The sequence below is a fragment of the Chelon labrosus genome, assembly GCF_963514085.1.
Source record: "Chelon labrosus genome assembly, chromosome: 18".
Lineage (NCBI taxonomy): Eukaryota > Metazoa > Chordata > Actinopteri > Mugiliformes > Mugilidae > Chelon > Chelon labrosus.
Window position 1 is genome coordinate 19,562,148 of NC_140351.1, and position 27,226 is coordinate 19,589,373.

The window sequence follows — 27,226 nt, forward strand, 5'->3', positions numbered from 1 at the left end:
TGAAGAAAAGGCAGGGAAACAGAGGGCGAGAAACAGAGATGTATGTCTGATATATCCCCGGCTCAATATATCAGCCCGCTGACCTTTGAGCATATATGGTAGCGGGATAAGCCAATGCAGAATTCATTGACTTTTTCAGGCTGTGTCAAGCCCTGATTAGAAATAAATAATCCAGAAGCAATATGTCACCTGCACTGCCCATTCGTCATAGAAATAAATGCCTCTGACATTGACTGAAATATCATTTTAATATGACCGTCTAATCACAGTTTCAAGTAGCATCAATAACTTTAAGCCACTTCTGCCACTTAAAAATAGATAGTATGTGTATATATATATTTTAAAGTTTTATTTTGTTCTTGTATTTCATCTTTGAACTTACATTTTAAGTATTTCATCACTTCCAGAATTGACTACTGCAACAGCATCCTCTATGGCACACCATTCAAAACTTTAAATAAACTTCAGTACATCCAAAATTCTGCTGCACGTCTGCTCACCCACACCCGCTCCCGTGATCACATCACTCCTGTCCTCCAGAAACTCCACTGGCTCCCAGTTCCACAGCGTATTCAGTTCAAAATCCTCCTCCTCACACACAAAGCCCTCCATAACCAGGCCCCTTCCTATCTCACTGACCTGCTCCATCGCCACAATCCATCCCGCAGCCTCCGTTCATGTGACGCAAACCTCCTTACTCCACCACTCAAGACCAAGCATCGAACCTGGGGCGACAGAGCCTTCTCTGCAGCTGCCCCCTCCCTCTGGAACTCTCTCCCCAAACACATCCGCGACTGTACCGACCTTCCTACCTTCAAATCTCTGACAAAAACACACCTTTGTAAAATTGCTTTTAATGTTTAGCTCAGTTTATTGTGTTTTTGATGTTATATTTCACATTGTTTTGCAAATTTGATGTCCTTTTTATGTAAAGTGTCTTTGAGTATCTTGAAAAGCGCTTTTAAATAAAATGTATTATTATTATTATTATTATTATTATTTTATTTGATTGTGTGTGGTATGGAGAAGCTGCAAAGTGAATTTCCTTCGGGATCAATAAAGTATATCTATCTATATGCTACATATTAGCTATGAAGGCTACACATTAGCAATAGGCTCATACTGCCAACTTGTTGATCATTACCAGTGGATACAAACTACTCTCCATTGTAGAATGTCAGCAATTTTGTTTTAAAGAGTTCTTGTGGGAAATCTGATGATTATATGTTAAACATAAACCAGGAGACGATTAGCAAAGTTTAGCTTAGCTTAGATTAGCTTAGAAAAGAAAACTACAGTCTCTTCCTGTTCTCTGGAAAACTCACGTCAATAACTAGACCTAGTTGCTGACTTCATCCAAAAACAAAACAAATACAAAGCATAATGCAGATTAAAGTTATGAAGAATAAAGGAAACACTTGGAAAACTCTGTCGATGCTACGCTAAACTAACAATCTTGATTTCAACTTAAAACTATACCAATGGCCGTGAGAGCCACATCTGACCATGTATTAGCCTGGAAGCCAGCCTGAACATTCACATAATGTTTGTGGGGTAAAGTTGGTTGGCTGTTGCTCCGTTGTGAGTTGATTAAGCCAGTCTAATCATTTAGGCAGGCTTTATGTGCCACCCCTTGCTTCTGAAGTACTGCTGTCAATTCAAAGTGTTTATCTGACCAAATATAGTCCAAATGTCTTTGTTCTTGGCCCACCTATTATCTACAGGTAAACTGTGTGGACTGGGACAACCTTACTGCTTCTTCCCGTCTGTACTTCTGACTTATCCAATCCGGAAGTAAACAAGTCTAAACTTTGCTTGAGAAACGCCCTTACATGTCAACTCAGAGCCATCGAGTGGAACTGATCACGTGCAGGGGCACCGGTTGAAGCTCACCTCATAATGAATTCCCGGTGGCGTGTTACCAGACTCATATTTTGTTAAGAATTGAGCCTGACTACCCCAGGGTCATGGCGTGTGCCAATTTAAATGATAAGTAGTGAAGAGTAAAGCTGTGTTCACACTCCCAGGGACAAAAGCTACAAAGCAACGAAGCATGGCCAAACATCTTATCGTGAGGCTCAAGCACTTGTTGTTGGGGGTCGTCATCTGGTTTAAGAATGAACTGGGGATACAAACTCATACTCTAAAATTGGTTGTCATGGCATGTCCTGGTATTTTTTGGAGCACTGACAAAAAAGTTTAAGCCAGTTCACTACTTTGTAATGTTATATCACCGTCTTCCACTCACAATAACTTTATATTTTTTTGGTCAGAATGCCAAATAAATGGAGATTACCATATCCCTGTCTTAATATTCCAACCCTTCCTAATATGAAGAACACCAGGGTTAATTTGATCTTGATCACCACGCATTAGTGACTTTGTCTAAACCCCCTGAATCACAATATTACCAAAATGATCCAGAGGCAACATTCTAGATGTTACAGTGTTGGCAGGTGTCCCCGCATCCTTCAGAAATTCACAGGCAATAAGTGGCTCTTGGCTTGGCACGAATATTACCACAGCGGCTGCTGAGACGAGCACCGCCGAAAGGGAAAAAAATGCAGAATTTTGTCAACTCCATCTCTGGGCAATTCATCTGCGTAGCTCCTCTTGAAGATGATGGATGCCTGCTGAGTCACTGCCACGGCTCAATCTCAGCGCTGCATAGTACATTAAAGCAGAAAGTACTGCTGAGTTTGACCCTCTGCCCACTATAGATCCACAAAAAAAGCTGATTTATTAAGAAGGGAATACTTGCAGACAGTGTGAATCAATTTCACAGATATGGATTAGAATAGGACAGCAGAGAAAATGCACGATTAACTGAGAGAGGATGATTTCTTAAATAAATATTTTGGTAAATAAGGAGCCACAACGAGACGGCAGACAACTTGGCTAAAGCAATCTCACTAAATCACAATTTAAAGCCTGATATAATTCAATTTCACAAACAGGGCATTGGATTAAAATGCAGAAATGGGCAGAGTGACAGTAAGAGAAAGGGATGTGAGTTAGGTTGCGTTCAGGCAGTGAGCTGAAACCAGCACTCCTTCTCTATTCTTTTTAGTATGACACAAAGGTCGTAGCGGGCTGTGAAGTGGACAGGGCTGTCAGTGGAGAGAGGAGATGTGAGGACAGCACAGGGAGTCTGGCAGACGGGGAAGGAATCCCAATCAGCCCGAGGCATTTAAGATGGGGCCGGAAAAGTCGAAAACAGAGAGTCAGTTTAGTCTACGTAAACACGAAGCCTCAGTGAGAAGGAACAGACAGGCAAGAAAATTATAATATGGGCTTGGGAGATAAAAAGGGAATAACACGTCGCTTGACTCCTGCCACCGGCACCCACTTCATTAACTTCGAAGCCATTTGTGAAAATTACAGAGGCTTTTAACTGTCGCAGTTATGTACTGTAGATGAAAACAAGGGAGGAAAGGAGCATTACATTCCTCCGTTTGCCTACATTCCTCAAGGGCACCAGAGTGATGGAATCTCTGGGCCAGGAAATATTATGAACACTAAAGAGCAGCGTAACACATTAGGTCACTGTCTTTAGGTCCACAAACCACTTCAGGGGGAAAAAAGGCAAGGAGAAGGAGTAAGGAGAAATGTAATTTTAGCTTGTGGTTGGAAAACAAACCTGCTTCCACTTTCTGAGCCACTCTCGCATGTATAAGTCTTTTTAAAAAGACCAAAGCGGCACAAAATAATTACCGATTGCTGGGAATGATTAAGTCTTGCAAGGTGGCGCAGAGTGCTGAGAGAAACCATCTATGCTTTTTCATTCCTGTATCTCTAAGTCCGTACCTGGCTCTGTATCTATATCACATCTTCAGTGTTAAAAAATGAACATCAGCAGCATCACCGATGAAGAACAAAATGCTTGAAGTGCGTGGAAGCTGAAAGTAAAAGCGCAGAGTATTGTACCCGCGGCTTGAAAACTTTCCAAACTGAAAGGTTTCAGCCTGAGCAGAAACATATTAATATTTTATTTGAGGCTAAATCCCTCTCTCTGAACAGGAGCGTGGTCTCGCGCTGAATTTCAAAGTCATAAATGCATGTTTCAAAACAGCAGTGCAGGCGGCGCTTTGGAGGTCCTGAGAGGACGATAAATCACTTGGTCACACGTACCCCAGCTACGCCTGGGCCTCTCCTGATCAAAGAGCCCTCTCAGCAGAACTCAGATTGCCTTATCTACTGTATACACTCCATGATACAGTTATTACACATACCAGTGACAAGGTATATGAGCATAGAAGTAGGTCTCTTACAAGCTAAAACATCTCTGGTAGTATGTAAGAGAACAGTAGTGAATTCCTGCACCTTGTGCCAAGACCAGAAATTCTGTGCCATGCACAAATTATAAGGGATAAGGCATCTAGTGCAACTGGACTGTGCATAACTCAGTAACATTATGTTACTGCCTAGTCTATTTAGCGGCGGACTTCCACTCCAAACCCTACACTATTCTGGTGCCATTGCTGTGGTTGTCGATGGAAAAACAAATATTCTTATGAGCAGGAATGACAGTGGGAGTTTATTGTTCATCAGATTCCTCTTCCTTCTTTCTTTTACTTATTCTTGTTCTAGGAGACTGTAGTGAATCACTGTGAGGAACCACGTCCTGATAAAGAGTGCCCTCTTGTGGTCATTCTCTATAATGCAACGTGTCCAAGAGCAATGACATGAATTGATAAATACATACACTTTTCAGATCTGATAATACCAAATGTTTTCATGAATATTAACTAAATTTCACTGCAAAGGAACAAGTTCCTGATGACTAGCCAAAATCTGTCCATTCAACGTTTGACAGTCTGCCGTTATGTCTACAAACTAGCAGGCTGCCATAATCCACTTAACTGTTGTCTGTGAAAATGCATCATCCTGCTCATGGTATACTGAAGAAACAGATAAAGCAAAGGCAACTGGACTTGGTTGAGTTGTCACTTGGATGAGTGTTGAAACGTCTGTAAGAAAACTTAAACAAGTCCAGTTGCCCTCGTTTTATCTTCGCTGTAGATACCAATCAATCCAAATAAGATCACACAGAGCAGTATGAGCAAGGTTAACAAGAACCTCAAGGCCTGAACAAAAAAAACAACAACACAGTATTAACAATGGCAAATATTTATATAAAATAATGTATTTTTACTCTTCTAGGTACACAGATTACCTCAATTTCAACATGGGAATCATATAAAACGAATACATTGAATTTCATTCATTTGCAAATATAACAATCTGGATCATATTTCATATTATTATGCAGATACAGGGTTGTGCAAAATCTTTTTTTAGTGTATTTAGTGTAGTGAGGATAGTGTATGATAAGTGACATATTAATACATATATATATTGATTTATTGCTACGATTTTTTATCTCAGGGTGTGTTTGGTTTCACTGTCTGCACCCTGGACTGCCTCCTCGGGTGACCCTGAGCTGCTGGAGGTCTCGGCTGGGATGTCTTCTTGACACTTGTCCCGTTCACAGGTCCCTCTTCACCCCCACAGAGGGAGCTGTCCTGCTGATCTGACTGACGGCTCAGCTGTCTCAAAGCTTTGTCCCTCTCCAGAGTCACTAGCACGACCTGCCTAGAAGCCGCCTGGTATTTTTCATTCATCCGCTTTAATGCCGGCTCGTAGCTGTCGCACTGCAATTTGAGTTTCTTCATCTCCTCGATGAGCCTGTTTTTCTCCTGCGCTACTCGCTTATGCTGCAGCCGGTGAATGTCTCTGGCTTTCTGGATCCCCACCAGAGCATCAGCCGCGACAGAGGCTCCCAGCCTGTGCTCCTCATTCTCCCTCCGAGCGTTTTTCAACTCGCTCTCCAGACGCTGGTTTTCGACGTACACGCCCGGTACCAGCTCCGCGTGCTCCGCGTCCAGCATCCCATTCTGTAACAGCTCGGCTTGAAACACGTTCAGCGTTTCCTTCATCCCCTTTCGGACGAGAAAGTTTCGTATAAAGTCGACGACGGTTGGTTGGTGTGTGCTGGCGGTTATGTTTGGCCGTGGAACAGCTCTAGCCTCCGCTCGATCTTGGATGGCTTTCAGTGTCGTTTCCAAGTCTTCTTCCCCTTCTGTCAAACTATATTCGTCTCCTAATGAAACTTCTTCATATTTAAAGTCTTCATCACTGTCATCCGGCACGCTGACATCTTCTTTTCCCCTGCTTTTGCTAGCAGCGTTCATCGCTTCGTTTTAATCCAGCGGCAGAAAGTTTCACGTTGCTATGGTAACGATTCGCACCAATGCACGCGAGATTTCACGAGTTCGCGTTTGATGACGTTCCATCCGTCATCAAACAATCATGGCGGACTACCGAGAGGCGCCCTTGTCCAGTCGGCCAAAAACATTGGATCCAAACGAATATTTCAACCTTTCGCCTGAGTACAGGCGCGCCGAAGAAGCCAGGACTGCTATCCGAGCGAAACTGAAGAGGCAGTATGTGCAGCAACTCAATAACCCGCACACCAGAGGGGTCATTGTAAGTGGCTGGTTGCTAGCTAGCAATTGCTAGCCCTTTTAATGTCACCCTTGAAGGGCTCATGCTATTTGCTGGGGTGCTAACGGTAGCATGTCAGGGCGAGAAGTCGAACAGACCTTATTGAAATAGCGTTTATATTTACTATGTTATATTGGAGTTAATATCCAAAGCCATGACATCTGTGTTATCTACAACGATGCTAATTTAACTAGTTACTAGTTTTAATATCGGTTAATGGCGTTAGCTAGCTAGCATGGGTTGCTTTCATACTGTGCTGTGATTGTATAAAGCTAAACTGAGTATATAGTACGCTATAAATGCATGGAAGCTTTTAAGACATTACTTGGAATACAGTTTATATTAGCAGACGCGTTTTTAAATAATAGGGAATCAACGAGCTACAAGTGGCATTCAAAGTGGATCAAACGGTTGTATCGATATTTGGCACATACCCAGCATTTTTATGACAATCACATAGTCAGATATTAGTTTCTGTGTGTCAGAAACTCTTGAACATGTTTATCCCTATTGTAATTCGACTACTATTGTCTGTGCGGTACTGTGATCACATTTTGACGTGCAACAATAAGAATAGCACCATCAACAAGAGCAACAAAGTGTCCTAGAGGCTCATGGCACTGGCACAGTGCGATTGTTAATGTTATTATAAAAACACATGTGCTTTACCTGCTGTGACATGTCTAATCTAATCTGCTGTTCTTCCTCTGTTTGGTTGTCTTTTGTATAATTAAGTTTTCCTACATTTCTGTAAATTATTGACATTTACATCATTTTCCACTACTACATTTTTAGTCATTTAGTAATCATAAATCGTTGTCAATACCTTTTCCCTGCTGTGAAGATTCAGTTTGCACAGGTCAATATATCATTGCATGCTTTTGTTCCTACAGGAAGACCCTGCACTGGTAAGATGGGAGTATGCACGAACCAACACCTACCCACACTTCAGGCCCACGTTCAAGACATCCCTGCTGGGTCTATTATTTGGAGTTGTGCCCCCCATTTTCCTCTATTACGTCTTCAAGACAGACAGGGTATGCGACAAGCTGCACAGCAGTGTTCTCTTCTCTTAAAGCTACCATTGTAGTGTCTAAACTATCTGAAAGAAAGTTGAACAGGGGATGAGAATATGTGCCTACGCGTGACAGCAGGTTGGGTACGGCCACTGGGCTGCTGGTGTTGTTGTCTCTACAGCTGTCCTCTTTTCAATGCATCTGTCTGCTATTGCATTGCCAAACTCGCTACCAAACATGATGAATGTACTAACTCGTACAAGAACAAATGGATATTTGGATGTTATAGCAGTGATCATTTTCTAGGTAATGTAAACTACTGACAATACGATTTACATGAATACTTTTGCTAAACTGTGATTTGGATATGAAACCCACCATAGACTTCTGAAAATTTAGCTGACAATTGGGCCTCATTATTCTCTTTTAGGTGCGCAGTTGATCTGGTTTTCTTTTTTGTCACAGTTCCATTCACATTAGAAATGAATGCTTCATTTGAAATGCTGCCTGCTTTCATTTTCCTCCCCATTGTCATGGAGATTCGCCCTCCAGATCCTTGCCAATTGAAATTCCGGCGAGAATTTGGTGCAATTGTCACACTGCTGGGCTATCATGTTCGTCTCCCCCTCTGCTGGGAGGGAGGAAAAAAAACTGCTTGAAAATCATAGAATGCTCACTTCATAACACATGCAGTTGAGAAAATATCCGGAAGGTGAAGAGGGTGAGGGTGATATGACTTTGTTGCTATGGAAACTGTACTAACCCATCATGTGTTTGTCGTCTATTTTACAGGATAAGAAGGATCGGATGATTAAGGACGGAACTCTAGAACGCAAGTTCTCATTGTCATCATGAAGTCCAATGCACGAAGACCTTCCTGTATGTTATGTAGAACAACATTATATTATATGTAATTACGAAATAAAATAATCGAAAAAACAGTCATGTGGCTTCGATTTCTGAGGTAAATGTGGGAAACCTGCACATACACAAGTACTAGAGCTGTATATGAACTATTAGACGTTGAAGATCGGCAATTACAATTTCTTAACACATAAATAAAGATCTGTACAGGAAAAGTCAACTGAACACTGCTGTAATCTACCCAAAGTGAAACTAACTTCTGCTTTAGAACCAAACGACTGTGGCTCAAGTGGAGAGAAAAAGTGAGAGTTTGCTAACATGAGCTGCTGAGTCAATCACACCAGGCCACTGTATGATCAACTTTGCAATTTCATATCTTAAAGGTAGAAATTAAGTGAAAAACAAATATAGAGCATCACAACTGTTCAGTTTTATTGACCTACTTCGTGAATATTCCTGTGATTTTTAGCACAGACAGCCAAACAACAAATTCTGGATTGTCTGTAGTTACATCTAACCAAATGGAATAAGGATTTATTTTTTTATTATTATTATTTAGGTAACGTATTTTCAGTTATTTGGTCCTCATTTCTTCTAACTTGTAGTTTTTCTACTGTTTGCCGGGCTTCCATTTGGGGTCAAAGTGGCTGCGGAGAGTTTCCCAACACTGGTAGTAGGTCTTGTCAAGCCTCTGGCAAGTTTGTAGGCCCCACTTGGTCACTGCCATACTGAAGGACGACTCAAACATGAACGCCTGGAGGAAGAGAGAGGTTGTCAGACACGTGCGATCGAAGTACGAGCGTACTGAACGTCCAGTTGCATCTGTTATTTTACCATGGTTCCCTCGGCCACCCTCTCAGGCTTGAGCTCGGCGGTGCTGTTCTTCTCGAAGCAGTCGGCGTCCGGGCCGTGTGGGGTCATGATGCTGTGGAGGCTGGCCCCTCCTGGCTGGAAACCCTCCTCTTTGGCCTCGTAGTGGCCTTTGATCAGACCCATGAATTCACTCATGCAGTTCCCTGAAACGGGCAGCAAGGGGCGCTGTTACGCTAACACTTTGCTGTAGCGAGAGTGAGCTGTAACTCTGACTTCCGCTAGATGGCGTTATAGGTCTGTGATGAAAACAGACAAAGGGTGCTGAGGAGGGTTGGCCTCCACTGAAATGAGTCATGCAGCAGGTGGATTGTTCTCACCCACTGTCTTGACACTGGCTGTGTAAATGGACACGTTAGCTTCTGGGTGGCTTGTTTCAGTCCATGATAGACTAAAATTACCCTCGCCAGAGAGAATTTGACATTTCCATTTAAATTAAATCAACATAAGCTCCCTTCAACTCGTGCCCTGCAACATTTCAAAGTAACCAGCGTCGAAGCAAGGCCCGTGTGTGTGTGTGTGTGTCGTTGTGGTCTTACGGTGATAGTACGGTGGACGGAAGGTGTGGTCGGCCACACCCCAGCGTGGGGGGAAGATGACAAAGTCAGCAATGGCCACACCGGGTCTCGTGGATTTGGCGGTCAGCACAGTAAAGATAGACGGGTCCTATAGGAAGATTGGATGTGGCTGTTATCTTTTCAGAGCTGGGTGTCAGGTCACTTTAATGTTACAGAAAAAAAAAAAAAGGGAAATCAATGCCCTGCGTATGTTAAAAAGCCCTGCGGGTTTGTCCTCACCGCGTGGTCGAAGGCCACACAATTGATGACCATGAAGTTCTTCAGGTTGTATTTATACGGTGTGTAGTTCCCGTGCCAGGCAACCACGTTAAATGGCGAGAAATCCTACGTGCAGAGCACAGAACAAAACAAATAAGAGGAGTCTACCCAAGCAACAAACACAAAAGACTTTAAATTGAGCTTTTCACAGGGAAAGGGGAACAATGAATAATGTCTTTGTAATCTTAAATTCCCAAAGAGAGTACTTCTTGACATAAAGGGAAAAAAAACTGGTCATAATGAAAAGGGTTGATTGTGAAAGAGGGTGTGCTTCTTTCATTCTTTCTTCTCTTTCATTCCCCCTGTTCTTTGTGATACGAGGCTCCAGGTATTATGGGGTAATTGGCTTCACAATCAAACTTTCCCAAACTTTGAGCATTTTGACGCTCGCAGCAGCACAGTTATGGTGGGAGGGAGTAGGAGCAGCGGCAGCGGTGGGTGCAGAGATATTTCTTTATCTTGATTGTTAAAAACCGCAGCAATTTTATATAGTTTCTCTGTTCTGATAATGTCGCTGCGATAAAAAAAAAAAGAAAAGAAAAACATTCAACAGCAGCACTAAAATCAATATAGTTCATTACAACTCAAGCTGCCTCCAGTGCTGACCTCCATGCTCCTCACACACATGCTCAGGTTCATTTCCACACAAACTGCTAAAACCTCTGCCAATGGAGGCTGACAAACACGTTTGAATGAAGAAACGTGTGCATGAGTAAATTCATACTCATTACCTAATTAATAAACACCAAAAAACTGCTTAACACACGCTCAATTGACAGCATTAAAAAAAAAAAGAAGGCACATAAAGACCCTTGGGGAACCCAGCGCAGGTAATTTCTTGGACGTTCATCTGTGATAACTCCACTACATTCGATTAAAATGAAGGGAAAAATGGAAGAGAGCGAGCACTTGCACACACATGCACACAAAACACAAACATATTGGCCCAGTCAAGCAAATAATAAGTTAATTTGAGCAATTTCAGCACTCTGCAGGGGAACAAAACAGCAGGACCAGACAGGAGCAGCAGCATCTTCCCTGAGATGAGGCCTGTGTATCCCCCTCCCAACCCCAATCCTATTTTCTTACCCCTGCAGCCTCTCTATCCAGGCTCGGGGAAGGGTGGACACCAGGAAAAGAGAGTCACCTCTGACCCGCAGCACATAACCGGGGGCGGATACTCAAATAGAGGCAACGAAGATGGAAAAAGGTTTGTTTTGCTTCAAAAAAGACAGTATCTTGCCCTTGTGTACTTCCTACGATGAATAATAACAGTGTGGTTTGACATGGTTTCCACGGTTACAAACCCCCAACCCCCGCCCTTGACAAACCTCTCCTCCCACCTCCTCCCTGTCTCAGTAAAAAACCTCCTGTCAGACATTATGTGTCGATCCAATTATGCGCCCAACAGGACATTTCGGGAGGGGGAGGATCATTCCCCGAGTGAAATATGCTGAAATTAATGCTTAACTTGGAAAAGGATTTTAGTACAAAGCAAAGCTTCACAGGTACACTGTCTGCAGCTCCAGAATGCCTTAACTAATTATGAGTGATTAAGACTCATAAGGGAACCGAGGCGGAAACCTGCTGAATGGGTAACAGCTAACGCTTCCATATTAAATCATCAGGGATGGCAATTCAGTCGGCAGGAGCAGCTAATGGATCATATGCCCCACTTGGACAGTTTCCTGTTAGGCATTGTGGCAGTTCGATGGCGCTCACTGAAGCAAACACAAACCTAAATAGGCTAATAGGGCAAGTGTGTGTGTGTTTGTGTGTCCCTGTCAGACAGCTGGCATGTGTGCAAGTACAGTGCCACGCACAAACTTAGATGTCACAATAAGCACCTGTTGGCAGGCGAACAGCTTCCCCTGGTACTTGTTGATGACGGTGTAACCAGTGGGCACTTTGCGATCCTCATACCACGCAACTGGACACAGGAAATCTCTGGGGTTGGCCAGGCCATTGGCTCCTGCAGAACACGCACGTGGTCATGGTGGATACGATGGCAATAAAAGGGCAAGCAGTGAATATAGAGCATGGTTCAGAGAATAGGAAGAGATTTTCACCATATCTGTTTAGCATATTAGCGTGCTAACATACGCACAGTAAGCACAAATACAGCTGAGAATACAGGTTGTGAACCAAAGCTTTTGCAAAATTAAAATTATCCTAATTACGCTAATCAAGAGAGTTATTAAAATACATCCTGAGGACGGCACAAATGTGTGCTCCAAAATTCCGCAAATTTGGTGTGCCATCCAGACATTTCACTTCAGACCACAACTTAATTAGAGGGAGGAGATCACCAAACTCTGTAAACGTCATCCTCTGTGGAGCAAGAATGTCGGCCAGAGACGTTTCAGTCTGAACGATCGTCAAGGGCCGACCCAGCGGCAGACTAATTTACTGAGCAACGCCGCTAGCATGGCTAAAATTGGACAGGTTTTCAGAGAAAAGTGTCAACAATTTAGACAATAATAGGATGTTTCGAGAGGTAAAGAGGTTGCGGAGCAGATTTCAGGGAAGGATGAGCACATACGCCGCACATATCTGCACTTAGGAACATCGCGTAAACACAAACCTATAGGTCCCAGGTCAGGGAGTTCAAAATGGGCCCCATACACCTCCAGTATGTATCCCCGGGTTTCTCCAAACACATCCACACTGAAGCGCATCCCTTGCTGGGAAAAAAAAAAAAAAAAAGATGTGAAAAGTGGCGGTAAGAGGATTTTTAGGAAATTCAGAGCTGTTGTGTATCAAATGCGGGCTGTATCAATGCTGAGGGGACTTGGGGGTTCATGGACTAATGTGTTTGGAAAAACATACGTGCTGCAGTCACATTCCTGTTGGTCCAGGCTTTCTGTAGCTTGACACCTCTTTCTACTGTTATTTCAAAGAAGCACCAAACTACGTCTGTCTAAATATGGTCTAGCGAGGTGTGGGGGCAGGTACGACGGTAGATTTCTTTGAAAACCGGGGAGATGGAAAACACACCTGGATGACACAGATCTCGTTCGGCTCGACCATCATCTTCCCAAACTCGGTGGTGATCAAGATCTCACCCTGCTGGGGGACTGCAGACACAAACAAACAAAGAGAGCAACAGAGAATGGAAAATCTGAGGGGAAAAGAAAGACTGAGGATTGAGCCATCATTGCTCCTGTGATGGATGCCAGTGAAAACATCAACAGGCCTTCCCCTCACCAATCAGAAAGTCTCCATCTGAGTTGTTGAAGCACCTGGAACAAGAAAGAAAAAAAATTGAAATCATTGTCAAAGCACAACCAAACATTTTATAGTTTTTCCGTTTGTGAAAACGCATTCATTTGCTACTTGATGAGACGCATTTAGGAACGTGAACTCACCTGTCTACCATGGAGGAGTTGCAGGTGTACATGTGGATTCCAATGCCGTTGCGGGATTTGGCGTCTCCAGCACCGCAGACAGTATGCAGACCCTGAAACGTGGCAGATGGAAACAACTCCAAATAATTAACTAAAAATCTCAAATAAATCTCAGTGATTATGTTTTTACTTACAGCCACAAAATCCACTTTCCTGTCTGTAGATTTGGGAATGGTGAAGGGTAGCCATCGCAGCTATGAGAGAAAACTTAGGAGTCAGAATCTACTGCTAATTGAGACAGTTTAAAGGAATTTGTTGGTGCAAGGAAAGGCTACAGCTCCTAATTTAGCTTCTTATTATAATCAGTGAGATCCTACATGAATAAACTTCTGGTTTATTCATTTTATTCAAAAGACACAGGCCATGCACCAATCACTGCGTGCTCATATATTACCAGCGCTAGCTAATGAACTTAAAATACACATCTGTTGCACAACCTGACGAAGAAAATGAGATGACTCTTTGAGAAATGGAGGAATAGGTGAAACACACCTGCTTTCTTACACTATATAAGAAGATTGATACCACTTGTATCTCTGTATGGAAAACATGAAGCTACAGCCAGCTAGCTTAGCATTAAGGAAAAAGGGCGGGCAGCGAGATAGTTGCAGCATAATTCACCATAGTTCAGTGAAAGTTTTTTACAACCTGGACCTTATTTCTGGCATAAAATATGATTGTTTACTCACCCATATAATCAGTGAAATATTCCCCATAGCCCGAACCATAGCTGTAGCAAATTACAGGTAAACAAGCCGACTGTCGCGGGTGTGCGTGGCGCTCAGAGATGACATCATCCAGGTCAGAAGACAAGACATCATCCGGGCTCTGTAGGTCAATCTACAGACCCCGGATGATGATAACAAGTAACTCCGGACTCTGGAATAGCACTACCGTACGATAACAAAATACTGGTATAATGAACGAGTTTTGCGGCAGATAATGAGTTATTTAGAGGCTTCGTCTTGGTGCCCCAGTCACTCCCACTATATGGACATACGCAGATCTAAATATCTCCCGAAGGACTACAAATAACACAAAAGTTATATGGGTGAATAAACGACCGTATTTAATGCCAGAAATAAGGTCCCAGTTGTAAAAAACAGTAGTTCCCCTTTAAACAAACAGCGTATAACACACTATTTGTTGAGCTTTTCTTATGTTGAGACAGTTCATCTGTTTTTGGTCTCTGTGCTAAATGGTGCCTAGCGATGCTAAGCTAGCCAGCTTCTGCTTTAGCTTGATAATTAATATACAGACATGAAAGTAGCAGTAATCAGTAATCTCCACACGTAGACCCAGATAGTTATCTCATCTACTAAGATGACAAAGGAGGAATGCATGAAAAAAAAAAAACACTTTATTTAAAAAAAAAAGTGAGATGTTTTCAGCAGTATCATGACCCTGCATTACGGCTGCCTTCGGTTTGAGAGGAATTGTGTTTTGGCAAGACAAAAAGATACTCAAATTATGCCTTGAACTAAAATATTAACTCATTAATTTTGTCCCCGAACTTTGAATATTTCATGTTGTATGGAAACCCGTTCTTCAAAGTTGCAGTTAAAGGGACTCTCTCTGGTGATATACCTGGTTAGGATCAGGCTCCACTTCGTTCCAGTTCTCTGTCAGATTCCCACAGGGCACCGGGGTAAAAGGTTTGTGTTTGACAGACGGGATGATGCGGTATAACCAGCTAGAGAAAGAGGAAGTGTTTAGTCATGCAGAGCGACTTAGATTCATTTGCTCCATATATGCTGATCAAAGATCCAAACTGAGGTGGACACCTCCTCTTGTTGGCTGGACGGGGGCAGGTGAAGGCAGAGCCAGAGAGCTGCTCGGCGTAGAGGCCGTATGGGCAGACCTGAGGATTGTTCTGCAGAGACATAACACATTAACACAGTGAAACCACGAAGGGGCCCGCTTCCTAATCCCTGAGGCATCACAATAAATATTCATGCAACTCACTTAAGCGCAAAATCTAGCAAAATGAATGAATACACAACAGACTGGAGGAACTGTGTGTGTTTTTGTGTGTGTCCTACCTGTCCCTCAGGTAAGGATCCAGGACAACGAGGGTCCTCAGAAGAGAACTCATTCCCAAAGCCGGTCATGTACTGCAAGACACAGACAGAGTTTTTAGCACTCGGCAAGTTGAAGTGAAAAATAAAAAAATACACCATGCAGCTTCATTGTAATGCAGGATAAATGTGTTCATGCTGGTTATAATTAAATTTGAAGGCTTGTCATTAAGGCTTGTCTTTTTCTTAATTGTTGTCATATTGATTCACATTAGATCTATCATAAAACAAACTGCAGTTATGCCAAATCCCCCCAAACCCCCCACCCCCTCGCAGTCATCCATTAATTTTGTGCAATCCTGTTACATGAATTGCGCCAACACCATCCACAGTGCAGCTTGATCAATATGCCAGATGAATCTACCCTGCACCAGCGTTGATCACCGGTACAACCACGGCCTCCCTGCCAGAAAGGAACATGAACTTGGCACAGTGTAAACACGCCTTGCTGAGTCACTGTTAGTCCGCAGAAAGCACTGACATAGATGGCTTCCATATGTGCGCGTTCATGTGCGTAAAGCGCGTTTTGGAGGCTCCAGTGTGTCCCTCGTGAAAGCATGTAGTGTAAAGCAGGAATTTATCATCTTAAACGTTTGTTTCAAGTTAGAAAAAGCAAAAATGTATAATTTTGTTGAGCTGCTGGTAACTTTTGCATCACGTGGATGATGAACTTGGCTTTCCTTCTAAACATCATTTGGTCATAAAGTTTTGCAAACGCGCTGAGATTATATCAGTGCCCCTTTCTTTGGCCTCTACACATCAGTACCTTTAATTCCACAGTGATGTTTCATTCAGACAATGACTATTTGCGTGAAACAGTGGAACCGTAAAATGATTTACGCACAAACGCAACATTTAATTGCCCCGACCCTGCAAAAAGAACAACACGCTATTAAAAGTTATTTTTCGGGTTCACATTTTTTTTCCAGTAAACTGGTGCTTTCCCACTGAAATGTGAAAAACATCTGGAAGCTCAGATCGCATCTGGGCAGCTGCTGAATGCCGCGCTCTGATTGGCTGGAGGGAACGCCCCCCTTCACTCGGCTGGTCTGCTGCTGTTACAGCTATGATGGTTTAGTTTTGCACATTTATTGCGCAGAATCAGCTCCGATTTTAATTGATTTTCTTGATAATGCAGACCTACCATGCCGTTGGATCTTTCTTGAAACTTTTGCAGCTTAAGCACTGGTAATTACAACATTCCTGCACTTAGCAGTAGTTTTACTTTGAGTAAACGCAGCCTTACCTTGAGTCCAGCCATTGTGCCGTCTGTTCAAGCTTTTGTCTCAGGTCCTGAAAGTTTTCAGTGGTTACGAATTAACTTTCCCTGGCTAACTCTTAATATGCTCCCTTCGACCGAGATCCACTGCAAGGACGCGTGCATGCCGGTGTGCAGACGGACTGAGTGGAAAAGAGGGCTGGATTTATACTCTTTCTCAATATGGGTTTAATTAGGCCTTGACTGTCTGCGTGACGCAACGGCCGGGTGAAATGCAAAGGGGAAAGGACGGGTCGGAGGGATGAAATGTGCGCAAACAAGAGCCGGGGTCAGTGCCGAGACAAACAAGACAGTGTTCAAAAGCTCTGATATACAGGTACGGAATAAACTGCGATCCTATGGTGTAATGTTTTAGTCCAATGAAAACTATAGAGGACATATATTGTCATAATCTTAGGGTATATAGTAGCAGAAACATTCTTATAAGGAAATCGTGATATAAAAGATATTATAAGAATATAAAGCCATCTAAAAGTTTTGATCTTTGACAAGTTCTGGTGACCTTACCTCTTGTGCAAACAATGGAGTCATGCAAATCCTCACGTCCTGCAAGACAAACAAAAAAAAAAGTCTATTTAATTGAGTGTGCAGGGTCTGTCCCGTCTTTATACATGCGTCGTGAGTATTTTCTGAAGACACAACCAAAATGTTTGCAGTGCACTGGCAGCAAACCAACCGCCGGGCCACCAATCCTCCGCATTTAGAGCCCCATTGATTCGTCAGCTCTTAATTTAGTCACGCTTAACACACGCCGGTGTCTCGTTTTAACGTAAAGCGAGTGATCACTCGTGTACAGCTACATAATTAATTTACATTTCTTGAATCCAGATCCCAGATAACGCCTGCAAGCTCCAGGAAAAACAGCAAAAAAAGGCCCCTAAAAGGCCTATACATTACTTCACGCAAAATTTATTCAGTTCATTTCTTGGAATAGGTGGTCAAACGAGGTGTGCCTAATGTCCCCCATGCAGCAAGTATAAAAAAAAAAGAATCAATTTCGCCTTCTTGCCTCCCTTTCCCCACGGTTGTCTATTTCTTTTCTCTTTTTAGGGGGGGAGGAGGGGTGTTGGGGAAGGGTAAATGATGGCAATTCTCATAGCGAGGCGCAAATAAACTCGCCGCGGCAGAAGTAACTGTTCTCCGGCGAGGCGTGCAGTCAGACCCGGGCCTCCCGCTGGCAGGCAGTCAGGGTGCTGTGCCAAAGACGAGAAAGCCCAGTGGCAGGAAAATATCACGTCCCAGTCTCCGGAAATTGATCTGCTCCTTGTATGGGGAAAGAAAATGAGCGATTTTAATTTCATCCCCGAGTCTGATGATAGAATTCTAGAGTATCCGGGTCCAATCCGGATGGCGCCTGTGTGTTTTAAGAGAAGAAGGAATAGCTGGAGACGGGGGAGAGGACACTGTTGTTGCCTACTGACAGTTATATCTATGCATGCGTAAGTGGGCCATAAATGCTTTGTTATTAGATGCCTGCTGAATTCAATGGCTTGATGGTAAATGGTACACTCACCTGGCAGAGTCTATCCCCATATGCATAAACAAGCAATCTCTCACCCATATACACACACAGTTACAAGCCTATTTTGTGCTGTGATGGCATCTTTAGTCTTTCATATCACATATAAGTGCACACACTGTCACATACAGCCTACAGTAAAAACAATGTTGGAGTTTATATCTTTTTGCACCGTGAGCCTCATTCTTATAGCACTGAAGGGTGCAAAATACACAAAGAAAAGTCACATACTGGCACCTAACCAACTATTTGGGTTTTATTGGCCGAGGTTTGGCTTAAAAAATAAATAAATAAATAAATAAATAATAATGCCACAACCACAACACAGTGGACGAGTGGAATATTGCTCAAAAAAGTCACTGAAATGTGCCTTTCAAGAATCGGTGTGCCCTTTATGCACAATCCAGACTTTGAAATGCTTTTATTTTGAAAATCAGTTTAGGATTAGGACTTCTTGATGCTCTGAGCATTCATTCAGTTGTTCAGAACAGAACTGAATAGAACAGAATATCCTTTATTGTCACTGCAGAACGCAGGCTGTACATTCGCAAGGAGATTTTGTTCACAGCGCTGCAAGATGCTCAGCATAAACATTAAGAACAGTATTTTAGATAAAACTAAAAGTCAGAATGGAATGGAACTGACCGGACAGTGATATAAATATGAGTATAGATATGACCAACAATATAAATATGACTGTGCAATAGAAAATATGGCTATGGAATGAACAGCTATATGTACAGCATTGTGCAAACTGTCATCCAGTACAGATATAGGTTATGGTTGCAATGTCAACTTGAGACGTGGTTCTGTTAGAGAGTGCGGCAGAGAGTTTCTTTGGCTGCTTTAGAGGAGACACTATCCAGAATAGTGGCAAATATCTCCAAGATGCTAGATTATGCAGAACATTAACATCTTTGAGCAGAATCTAGATACTAACTTGGTGGCTATGTGAGCAAATAGGTTTTTCTTACTGGGTTGTGTTGGTGAATTACTCTTCCAAACGGTTGCCCTGGTGTTCTCACAGTTACAGCTGACTGGACCTCTGTGCAGGTTAACGCTGGACAAATCTATGCTGGCCGTTATGCACCTAGAACAATCATAAGGGCGTAAAGTGTCTTGCTGCAGCAGGCGCAACAACGCTAAAGGAAGAGTCTGGGAATTGTCATAGTCTCATAACACGTGTGTGGTTTTATCACTGGTGTGTGGGGCCTTTCACACGGCCACAAGGATTATAGCATATACAGTAACTTGAGCATTTTAATGCATACAGCATATTTTACTAAATCTGTTGTAGAATTAATTCAGGGATTCTTGAACTGTGATTGAACTCGTTTAGGAAATAAACAGCCAGAGCTACAGTGGTTAAAATACTGTTAGTTATATATAGTTCAAGAGCACTTTTGATTAAATTAATCAGGCAGTAGCAAGTAGCAGCAACTAATTAGTCTGTGCTTGCACACTGTCCTGTTCTTGTTTCTCTACAGTAATGAGATTCCTCCGTCTTTATTCTCTGAGCGGCGGAAAAGCAGCTGTCAGGTACACTCCTTCACACGCAAACAATTTCCGCGCTATAGAGTGCCTATATACGTCACGTGAAATCGAGCCCTTTGTTGATCTGGAACCCAAGCGAATCAGCGGTTTTCAAAAAAAGAAAAGGCAGTAATGTAATTTGCTCTAATTGGCTTCTGCTTTGTATTCCGCAGAGGTGCAACAATAAGTGCGATTTGTTCAAGAAGCAAACAGTGGAGCTCAACTTTGTGAAGGACACACAAGTGAAGCGAGACGTGGGAATTGTTAGGAGCTGGCCTCGTCTTGTGTATCACTGGTAAATAACTGCTGCGTTTAGATGTCACATCTAACAAGAAATAGCTTGCATTTTGTAATTACAGCCCTGTTACTTACTATTGCGGTTTAATGTTAAATGACTCCTGACATCCAGCACCACACACACACACACACACACACACACACACACACACACTCACACACACACATCTGACAGCTCCATTTAACGCTGATTAGATTTGCAAGGACATGTAGTATACCCTCTCTGTGTCTGCTCTCTCTCTCTGCGTCTGTCCCTGAGTAGGTTGAGTATCTCCTGAATCTTATCTATCGCGGTAATGTTATGCAAATGGTTTAATATGAAGATAAAAGACTGTTGCAGCGTGTGGCGCTCTCGTGGTTCACAGCCTCGTGTTTCCAGGACGATAGCTCTAACGAGGAGGGCACTATTTGGGAGTCATTAAATGATGGCCTTCCTGACATGCACCCGCTCGCCACCACCGCCACCCGCCCCGCGCCGGCCATTAAAGCGGCTCACACCCACACCAAGACACACACTACAGACACCTTTTAGCGCCAGCTCCCAGTTTCTTACACATCACAGTGTCACAGAATAGAAAATTACACTCTCCTCCCACAGAGAAAATTGCTTTGGAATTGCTTGGTTATAAAGATGTGCTTTAAAGAGAGGGGGGTGCATGCAATAAAAAAAGGACACACACAAACACAATTACTTAAGCACTCTGAGGACAATTCTTACAAGTTAATCAGAGGATTTACCAATTATTGATGTCAAAAGGATTTTGCTGTGTATGTGTTTCTGGCCTGTGTTTATGTACTGCATGCGCTCGTCTTTGCATTCAAGGTATTTAGCATGCAACCCCTTTTGCTGTCACGTGCATGTGCTAAATAATGGTAGAGCGCAAAATGAGCGCATGGATGGCAATCTCAGAGTGAGACTTCGCTTTCTGAGCGACCGGCGACGAGTTCTTTAACAGAAAATACAAGAAAATTGACACAAAGATTTGGGACGTTGCAAGGAAGACGTAACGGAGCGTAGCAAGGACGCGAGAGGAGAACAGGAGACACCTGACGTGTCAGGATCATGAGGCTAGGGGAGGCACGGTGGAGATGAAAGGGAGAAAATCCAAAGTGGAAAACAGAAGAGAAGACTAAAAAAAAGAGAGAAGATACAAGTCAAAGGAGAAGATGACGGATGTACAACACTATTAATGTAGGCTGAGAGGGCTTCCTCTCTGCACTGACTGGCCTGGAAAGCATAAAGCATGGCAGTTAACTTTTTAAATCTACAAAACAGAGTTAAAACATACTGTAACTATACTCTGATTTAGTAGTATATGGGCTGTCATGCTCACTGCCACAAAGAGAAGTTATGTTAAGAGTTAGCTACAGCAGCTGGTGAGATATCCACAGTTAGCATTGAGGTAAGTATCGCTGGGAGAAGAAAACTGCCAGCAATGCAAGTGGATTAATCAAATATTAAGATTGGAATTAAAACGTAAGAAACTCCAGGTGAATGTGTATCCTTCGTATTCACCTCTGCTTTACTTGAGGTATGCATTGGCGCTTAACATAAAATACCGGCAGATAATGAGGCATACTAGGCCACAAATGTCCACCTATAGGACATTCTGACACACTATCTCCGGGACCATCTCAGCGACGCTCAGGCACCTCATCACAAATAGAATTAGCTCCCTGGACAGAACCAAAATGGCAGAGCCTGAATGTTTGGCAGGAAGCGTAATGGCATTGGGTAGCTGGTGGTGTTTTCCTTGCGGGGGGACCAAAGAGCAGGAGTGTGTATCAGTCCAGACACTTAGCGTGGCGCCAGTTACATGATTCATCCCTCCCTCCGGAGCGTGTGCACACACGGCGAGGATGCCTCCTCTCAATCTGTAGTTCAGCTTGGTGGGTTTGAGGGGTGGCGAAGATGTGAAGAGGGAAACTTGAGGTGAATGGTCTTTGGACAAAGAATGAGTGTGTTCAACATCGGAGGACGGGGAGGGTGTGTTTATATCTGTGTGGTTTTCTTGGCAAAGTGTGCGTTTGACCATCGCAAGAGTGTGACTGATGTTATATCAATCTGGGAATGATTGTGTGTGAGTTTTGGTGTGTACGTACAAACGAGCGCATGAGTGTGTCTGTCCCCGGTACCATCATTAGGTCGTAGGCAGTCCCAGAGTTGGGGGTGTAGCTCGGCTGCTCCTGCGGCCTCTCAGGCCAATTTAGGTGGAGAAAAGCACTTCGATCCTGGCCTGCAAGTCTGAGGGTCCCCAGCGGGAGGCAGCGCAGCCCTGCAATCTATATTGGATTTATTCCTTTCCCATCTACAGGCCCCACACACCCCACAGAGAGGAAGTCTCAACTGCACTCTCTCTGTCCCCTCAGACAATATGTTATGGTACACACATGAGTACACATAATCGTGTAAACGCACACAGCAACACACTCGGAGGCACCCGCACCTAGTCTATCTTCAAGGCACACTCCCCCACAGCAAGGAAGTTATAACGGCACACTTTCTGTCACTGTGGGAGTTGCACCGGGGTCAAGATATACTTAGATTCGTGTGATAGACTGACAAGAGACAGTCAGAGAATCATCCAAGCTACTGACACACAGAGTTATCCGAGGCTGACCATTGTTTCTCCCTTGGAAAATATTGTTCTGATTTACAAGGGCCAAGGTGTAAAAAAAAAAAAAAGAAGAAAAAAAAATGCATTTTTATCGCATTAAAGCAAGAAAAAAAGAATTTACATAAAACTCAGACAAGGTCAGGCAGAAACGAGGTTCTTAATTTAGTCTAATCAACTGTCATTTGCATCGCGCCATTTGCGCAAGGTATTGCCACTAACTGAATAAATGGACTTCTTCAGACTCAAGGGGGGGCACTCCGGTTTTGATAAGCTGGCAACATAACTGATTTGCATATATTACTTTGATTATCTCATTACTAGGATGATTCTTGCGGAATTTTTGACACTCGCGCAATCGAATTAAAATTAAGGCACGCAATCAATAAAAGGGCAACGCGGCTGTGAAAACACAGCGCCCCAGGTTTGTATGGTCAACTAGCTATGAAGATGATGATGGCGCCGATGGGTATGGTGATGATGTGGCGGATGATGATGGTGATGGACGTGGCGACGATGATGATGATGATGATGATGATGATGATGACCTCTTCAGCTCACGAGCTCCTGGACCCTGCAGTAGGCTTACGAGAGTCTCGGGCTCTTGATTCCTGTGATCAAAGCAGTAATCAGTGGAGACAATGGGGGCCGCGAAATTGCACCTCTCGTGTGGGTGACCCATCCACCTGCCATGAATCCAAGAGTGGCCCGCAGGCGGCTCATGCCCCGAATCGATAACAGCGCTCACATCTTTCCAGCGACTCAACTCCATCTGTGAAGTAATGAAATCATGCGTAAAGACGCGCAGGGGCTCGGGATAATTTTGCAACGCGCCTTAGCGCCGCAATAACCCGGCGCATGGTCGGGTAAAGACACAGCCACGAGGGGCCATCAATTCAGCTCAACTACAGAATATAATCAGGCATCATCTGCCGCCAAAAACCTTCAACTCTGACCGACGAACGACCTCCAGTGTTCCATCTTTTGTTTGGTTTGACGCGACTTCAAATCTCGCCGTCGCCTTTCTTCGCTTTTGTTCCAACGGCAACATCCTACACCATAACAAGTGGCTCATTTGTTGCCATACACAATTTATTTGAGGGAAGAAGATTCGGAACTCCTTCCCTCCTCTCCTAATAGACTCTCACTCGTCTGCGCACTAAGCGGGAGCAAAGGCACACGTCCACGTTTTAAATTCGTGATGTAAATAATTATAGGGCTCGGAATTGATTTCCTTACCACCTTCTCCAGCAAAACGAGGCCCCCCGAAATCCCCTCCCCCCTCCTTCCTCCCCCAAAATAAAGCTACTTCTGTTGAAGCATTAAGTCATTAATTATTTTCCTTACATAAGGACAAATTATCGAGTCAGTTGAACGAAATTAGAACCCTTTGTTTCTGATCAGACCGCATTACCGCTGGAAATTACGGATGATGGCTGCGTGCTCGCTCGCCTTTGTTGTTTCGATCATCGCCTGTCGCTCTGAACTCGCGCTAACAAAGTCATTAAATTGACTCCCTCTCGCTCTCATTATGCGGGCTGTTAATAACCGCTAATTAACTTTGCTTACGCGCGCCTTAAAAGCCTCCCTCCCCTCCCGGCGCGCACCCGCTCCCTCTCTCCCCCCCCCCCCTTCCTCCTTTTCCTGCTCGGCCTCCCAAGCGGAGCAAGTGTCCAATTATGTCAGAGCGCAGGGACGGATGGACGGACGGGGGACGAGGAGCAGTCGTCACTAGTTGGGGACAATTATTTATTTGCACGTGTTGCACGGTATCACACGTGCGGGATAACAGAGAAGTGATGGAAGAAAAAAAAAAAAGTACATTTCAACCCGTTCTCCTCCCCCGTTTCTTTACTTTGTTAACTACATCCATATTTATACATTACGCATTACAAACAATGCCTCCAAATTGATTGACCTCCCCGCGCCCAACATCTCAGACCTTAACAGTAATGCCATCACACGCAGAGCACGCACCATAACACACCCATCTTCCCATTCTTCACACTGCTTCCATCTGCAGATACAGATTTCTGGCCTGGAAACTATGGGAGTAGTTATGTCCCCTCTCCTATAGTGGCACTAAACAAACATCTGGTGGTTAACTGTGCATGTGGATGTTCTCTTTATTGAAGTATTAATGTGAGGCTCTACACAGACTGTGGCAACAAATTTCCTTAACGCACAGTAAAGGATCTATTTATCTATCAGCAGCAGGATATGCGCCTCCTATAAGTGGATGAGGCTTTCAGGTTTGATTAACCTGCTCACAGAACCATACATACGCACATGAGTGGTCAAATTGGCAAATAGTTCAAGAAGAAAAAGTGGTAAAGATAAGGAAGTGGATGGAAAATGCGCTGTCGCACGCTGGATATTATGCTTTTCACTGTTGGAACATAAATGTAGAACAATGGAACCGTTTATATAACTTATATGTATGAGTTTGTCTCTTACCTATTTGAGCATTTTGCTATTCCATCCAGAAGATGGCGCCAGTTGAATGACCTGCAAGGCGTAGCACAACCTGCTGGTCCTAAATGTCGGACTTCATTAGTATCAGTTCCACGGCCTTCACCGGAGGGGATGAGACACGCGCTGAAAGAAGGCTCAGGCTCCCCCTGCAACACACGCTGCTAAAATCTAGTTAAGTACACATAAACGCTTTTATTGCACGAATCTTCACACTTACCTGGATGTGTCTGACACAAACGGCCAAAGTGCAAGGCACACCGGAAAAGCCCGAAAGGCCCGCGGCGATGGCAACAGTTCTTGCGCGTCAAAAGCGAAAAGAAAGCACACAGCCCGGTGTTTCCCCTGGATATTATCAAGTTAGGGTGTTATGAAAATACAAGGGGGGGAGGCGCGGCGGTGAGGTGGCGGCGGAACGGAAGGCGGCCTCTTTCCGCCATCTCTTCACCTGCACGTCAAATAGACGGAAAATTGAAAATGTGAAAATTGCGCTCAGGCTATTCCGTCCCCCTCTAATGTATGCGCGTAATTAGTGCATTTAAACAAAGCACGGATGTCCTGCTGGCTGAAATGGCGGCTGACATCTCTTTTTCCACAGGGTTAATAACAGTGTGCGGATAAATGAATCAAATTGTGGCCCCCAAATTACAGAGCGACTCTAAATACCCGTCTGTATTACGCACGTCTGTTTGTGACCGCGCAGGAAAAAAGGCATAACATTTTATATTGTTATTACACTCATTACATTGATTCGCGTGCAAATAAACAAGCTCGGAAGTTTGCGACACCACCAAAAAAAGTTGGATTAACCATCCCCGAGGTGACAGCGTGCATCTGCTCGGAACAGGAGTCATATCTTATGAGCGCAGAAGACAAAAATGATACTGAACCTAACTCAGAGGCCTTTGAGGAAATGTGCAGCACTGAAGGTTAATGCCAGGAGAAAAGCGTCGTTTTCCTTCTTGCTCCTGCAGACATTTTACAACATCTCGGTTGTTAAACTTTTTATGAGGCTCTCAAATGAAATAAAAAAATGTATCTCCACTAATACGCAATGCCTTAACTAAACTTTGCAGAGATCAATTGCGCTCTTATTCCAGATCCAATCACAAAGGAGTCATAAAGCTAAGGCTCAAAATAGATAAAGGAGAAAAAGAACGTGTGCAATTTTCTAGACATATATTTTATTGTTATTTTTTCGCTTGCTGCGAGGCTCTAGATGGGGAGATACATAACTGAGGGGAAGAGAGGAGAGAAAGAGAGACAGAGAGGGGGAGAGGGGGAGAGAGAGAGAGAGTAAATTGCAGCTTGCTGAAGTTTTTGGATTGAATTCTGAAAATGATCCTTTTAACAGTGATGGGCTCTGAGGCGAGGATAGGGGTCATGCCATTCACAGCGGGTTAAATAGACTTTCATTTAAAATTACATTCTCGATCCATCTCTCCATCTCTCCCCCTCTCCACAGCGGAGTCCCTGCGTGCTATCCCGGCTCCCCATGCGGCGTCTCATCACCGCCGCGCCACCCTCACTTTTTAAGTCAATCCACAACTCCAGCAGAGAGCAGGCAATTGGAGAGAGAGAGGGGGAGAGAAAGCAAGGGAGGAAGGAAGGATAGATAGATAGATAGATAGATAGATAGATAGATAGATAGATGTAACCCCATTAATGGCAGAATTTCTGTCACAACATCGTGTATTTAAAATCCGGCAAACTGAAACAATTCTGGTTCTGATCCCACTATTGATATTTATATTTCTATGTGACACAGTCTCTGACATGGCTCTCGCAGGTGCCGTCTCCGGTCGAACACAAACTCCGCGCCAGATTCTTTTCGTGTTGGCACAAGGATCCAAGAGACAGTGTCGGTAGCCTGAGACACATAACGAAGAAACGACGCATCTTATGAGAGGATGTGTGAATAGTTAAAACATGG

At 43.6% G+C, this 27,226-nt stretch overlaps 3 protein-coding genes across 3 annotated transcripts; 1 reads left to right on the forward strand and 2 right to left on the reverse strand.

The window, feature by feature from the left end:
- Positions 1–5,361: 5,361 nt before the first annotated feature.
- Positions 5,362–6,211, reverse strand: spag16 (sperm associated antigen 16). Its single transcript, XM_084566672.1, has one exon. The coding sequence runs from the start codon at positions 6,192–6,194 to the stop codon at positions 5,385–5,387; it is 810 nt and encodes a 269-aa protein (XP_084422798.1). The 5' UTR covers positions 6,195–6,211; the 3' UTR covers positions 5,362–5,384.
- A 68-nt stretch (positions 6,212–6,279) lies between these two features.
- ndufb4 (NADH:ubiquinone oxidoreductase subunit B4) lies at positions 6,280–8,468 on the forward strand. The gene is made up of 3 exons (XM_084566339.1): positions 6,280–6,489; positions 7,401–7,544; positions 8,316–8,468. The coding sequence occupies exons 1-3, from the start codon at positions 6,313–6,315 to the stop codon at positions 8,376–8,378; spliced, it is 384 nt and encodes a 127-aa protein (XP_084422465.1). The 5' UTR covers positions 6,280–6,312; the 3' UTR covers positions 8,379–8,468.
- Positions 8,469–8,538: 70 nt separating this feature from the next.
- Positions 8,539–16,968, reverse strand: hgd (homogentisate 1,2-dioxygenase). The gene is made up of 14 exons (XM_084566337.1): positions 16,825–16,968; positions 15,543–15,614; positions 15,285–15,373; positions 15,088–15,193; positions 13,635–13,694; positions 13,462–13,553; positions 13,301–13,335; positions 13,091–13,170; positions 12,678–12,777; positions 11,941–12,065; positions 10,055–10,159; positions 9,797–9,923; positions 9,222–9,403; positions 8,539–9,141 (listed from the first exon to the last, which is right to left on the reverse strand). The coding sequence occupies exons 1-14, from the start codon at positions 16,837–16,839 to the stop codon at positions 8,998–9,000; spliced, it is 1,332 nt and encodes a 443-aa protein (XP_084422463.1). The 5' UTR covers positions 16,840–16,968; the 3' UTR covers positions 8,539–8,997.
- Positions 16,969–27,226: the final 10,258 nt, after the last annotated feature.

Coding starts and splice junctions, on each gene's coding strand:
- hgd (XM_084566337.1), bottom strand. Junction 15,194..15,284: donor CGTCCAGCCAACAAGAGGAG/GTGTCCACCTCA, acceptor CTCTTTCTCTAG/CTGGTTATACCGCATCATCC. Junction 10,160..11,940: donor AGCTGTTCGCCTGCCAACAG/GTGCTTATTGTG, acceptor CTCTGCACGTAG/GATTTCTCGCCATTTAACGT.
- spag16 (XM_084566672.1), bottom strand. CDS start 6,194: ATGAACGCTGCTAGCAAAAGCAGGGGAAAAGAAGATGTCAGCGTGCCG.
- ndufb4 (XM_084566339.1), top strand. CDS start 6,313: ATGGCGGACTACCGAGAGGCGCCCTTGTCCAGTCGGCCAAAAACATTG. Junction 6,490..7,400: donor CGCACACCAGAGGGGTCATT/GTAAGTGGCTGG, acceptor TTGTTCCTACAG/GAAGACCCTGCACTGGTAAG. Junction 7,545..8,315: donor ACGTCTTCAAGACAGACAGG/GTATGCGACAAG, acceptor TCTATTTTACAG/GATAAGAAGGATCGGATGAT.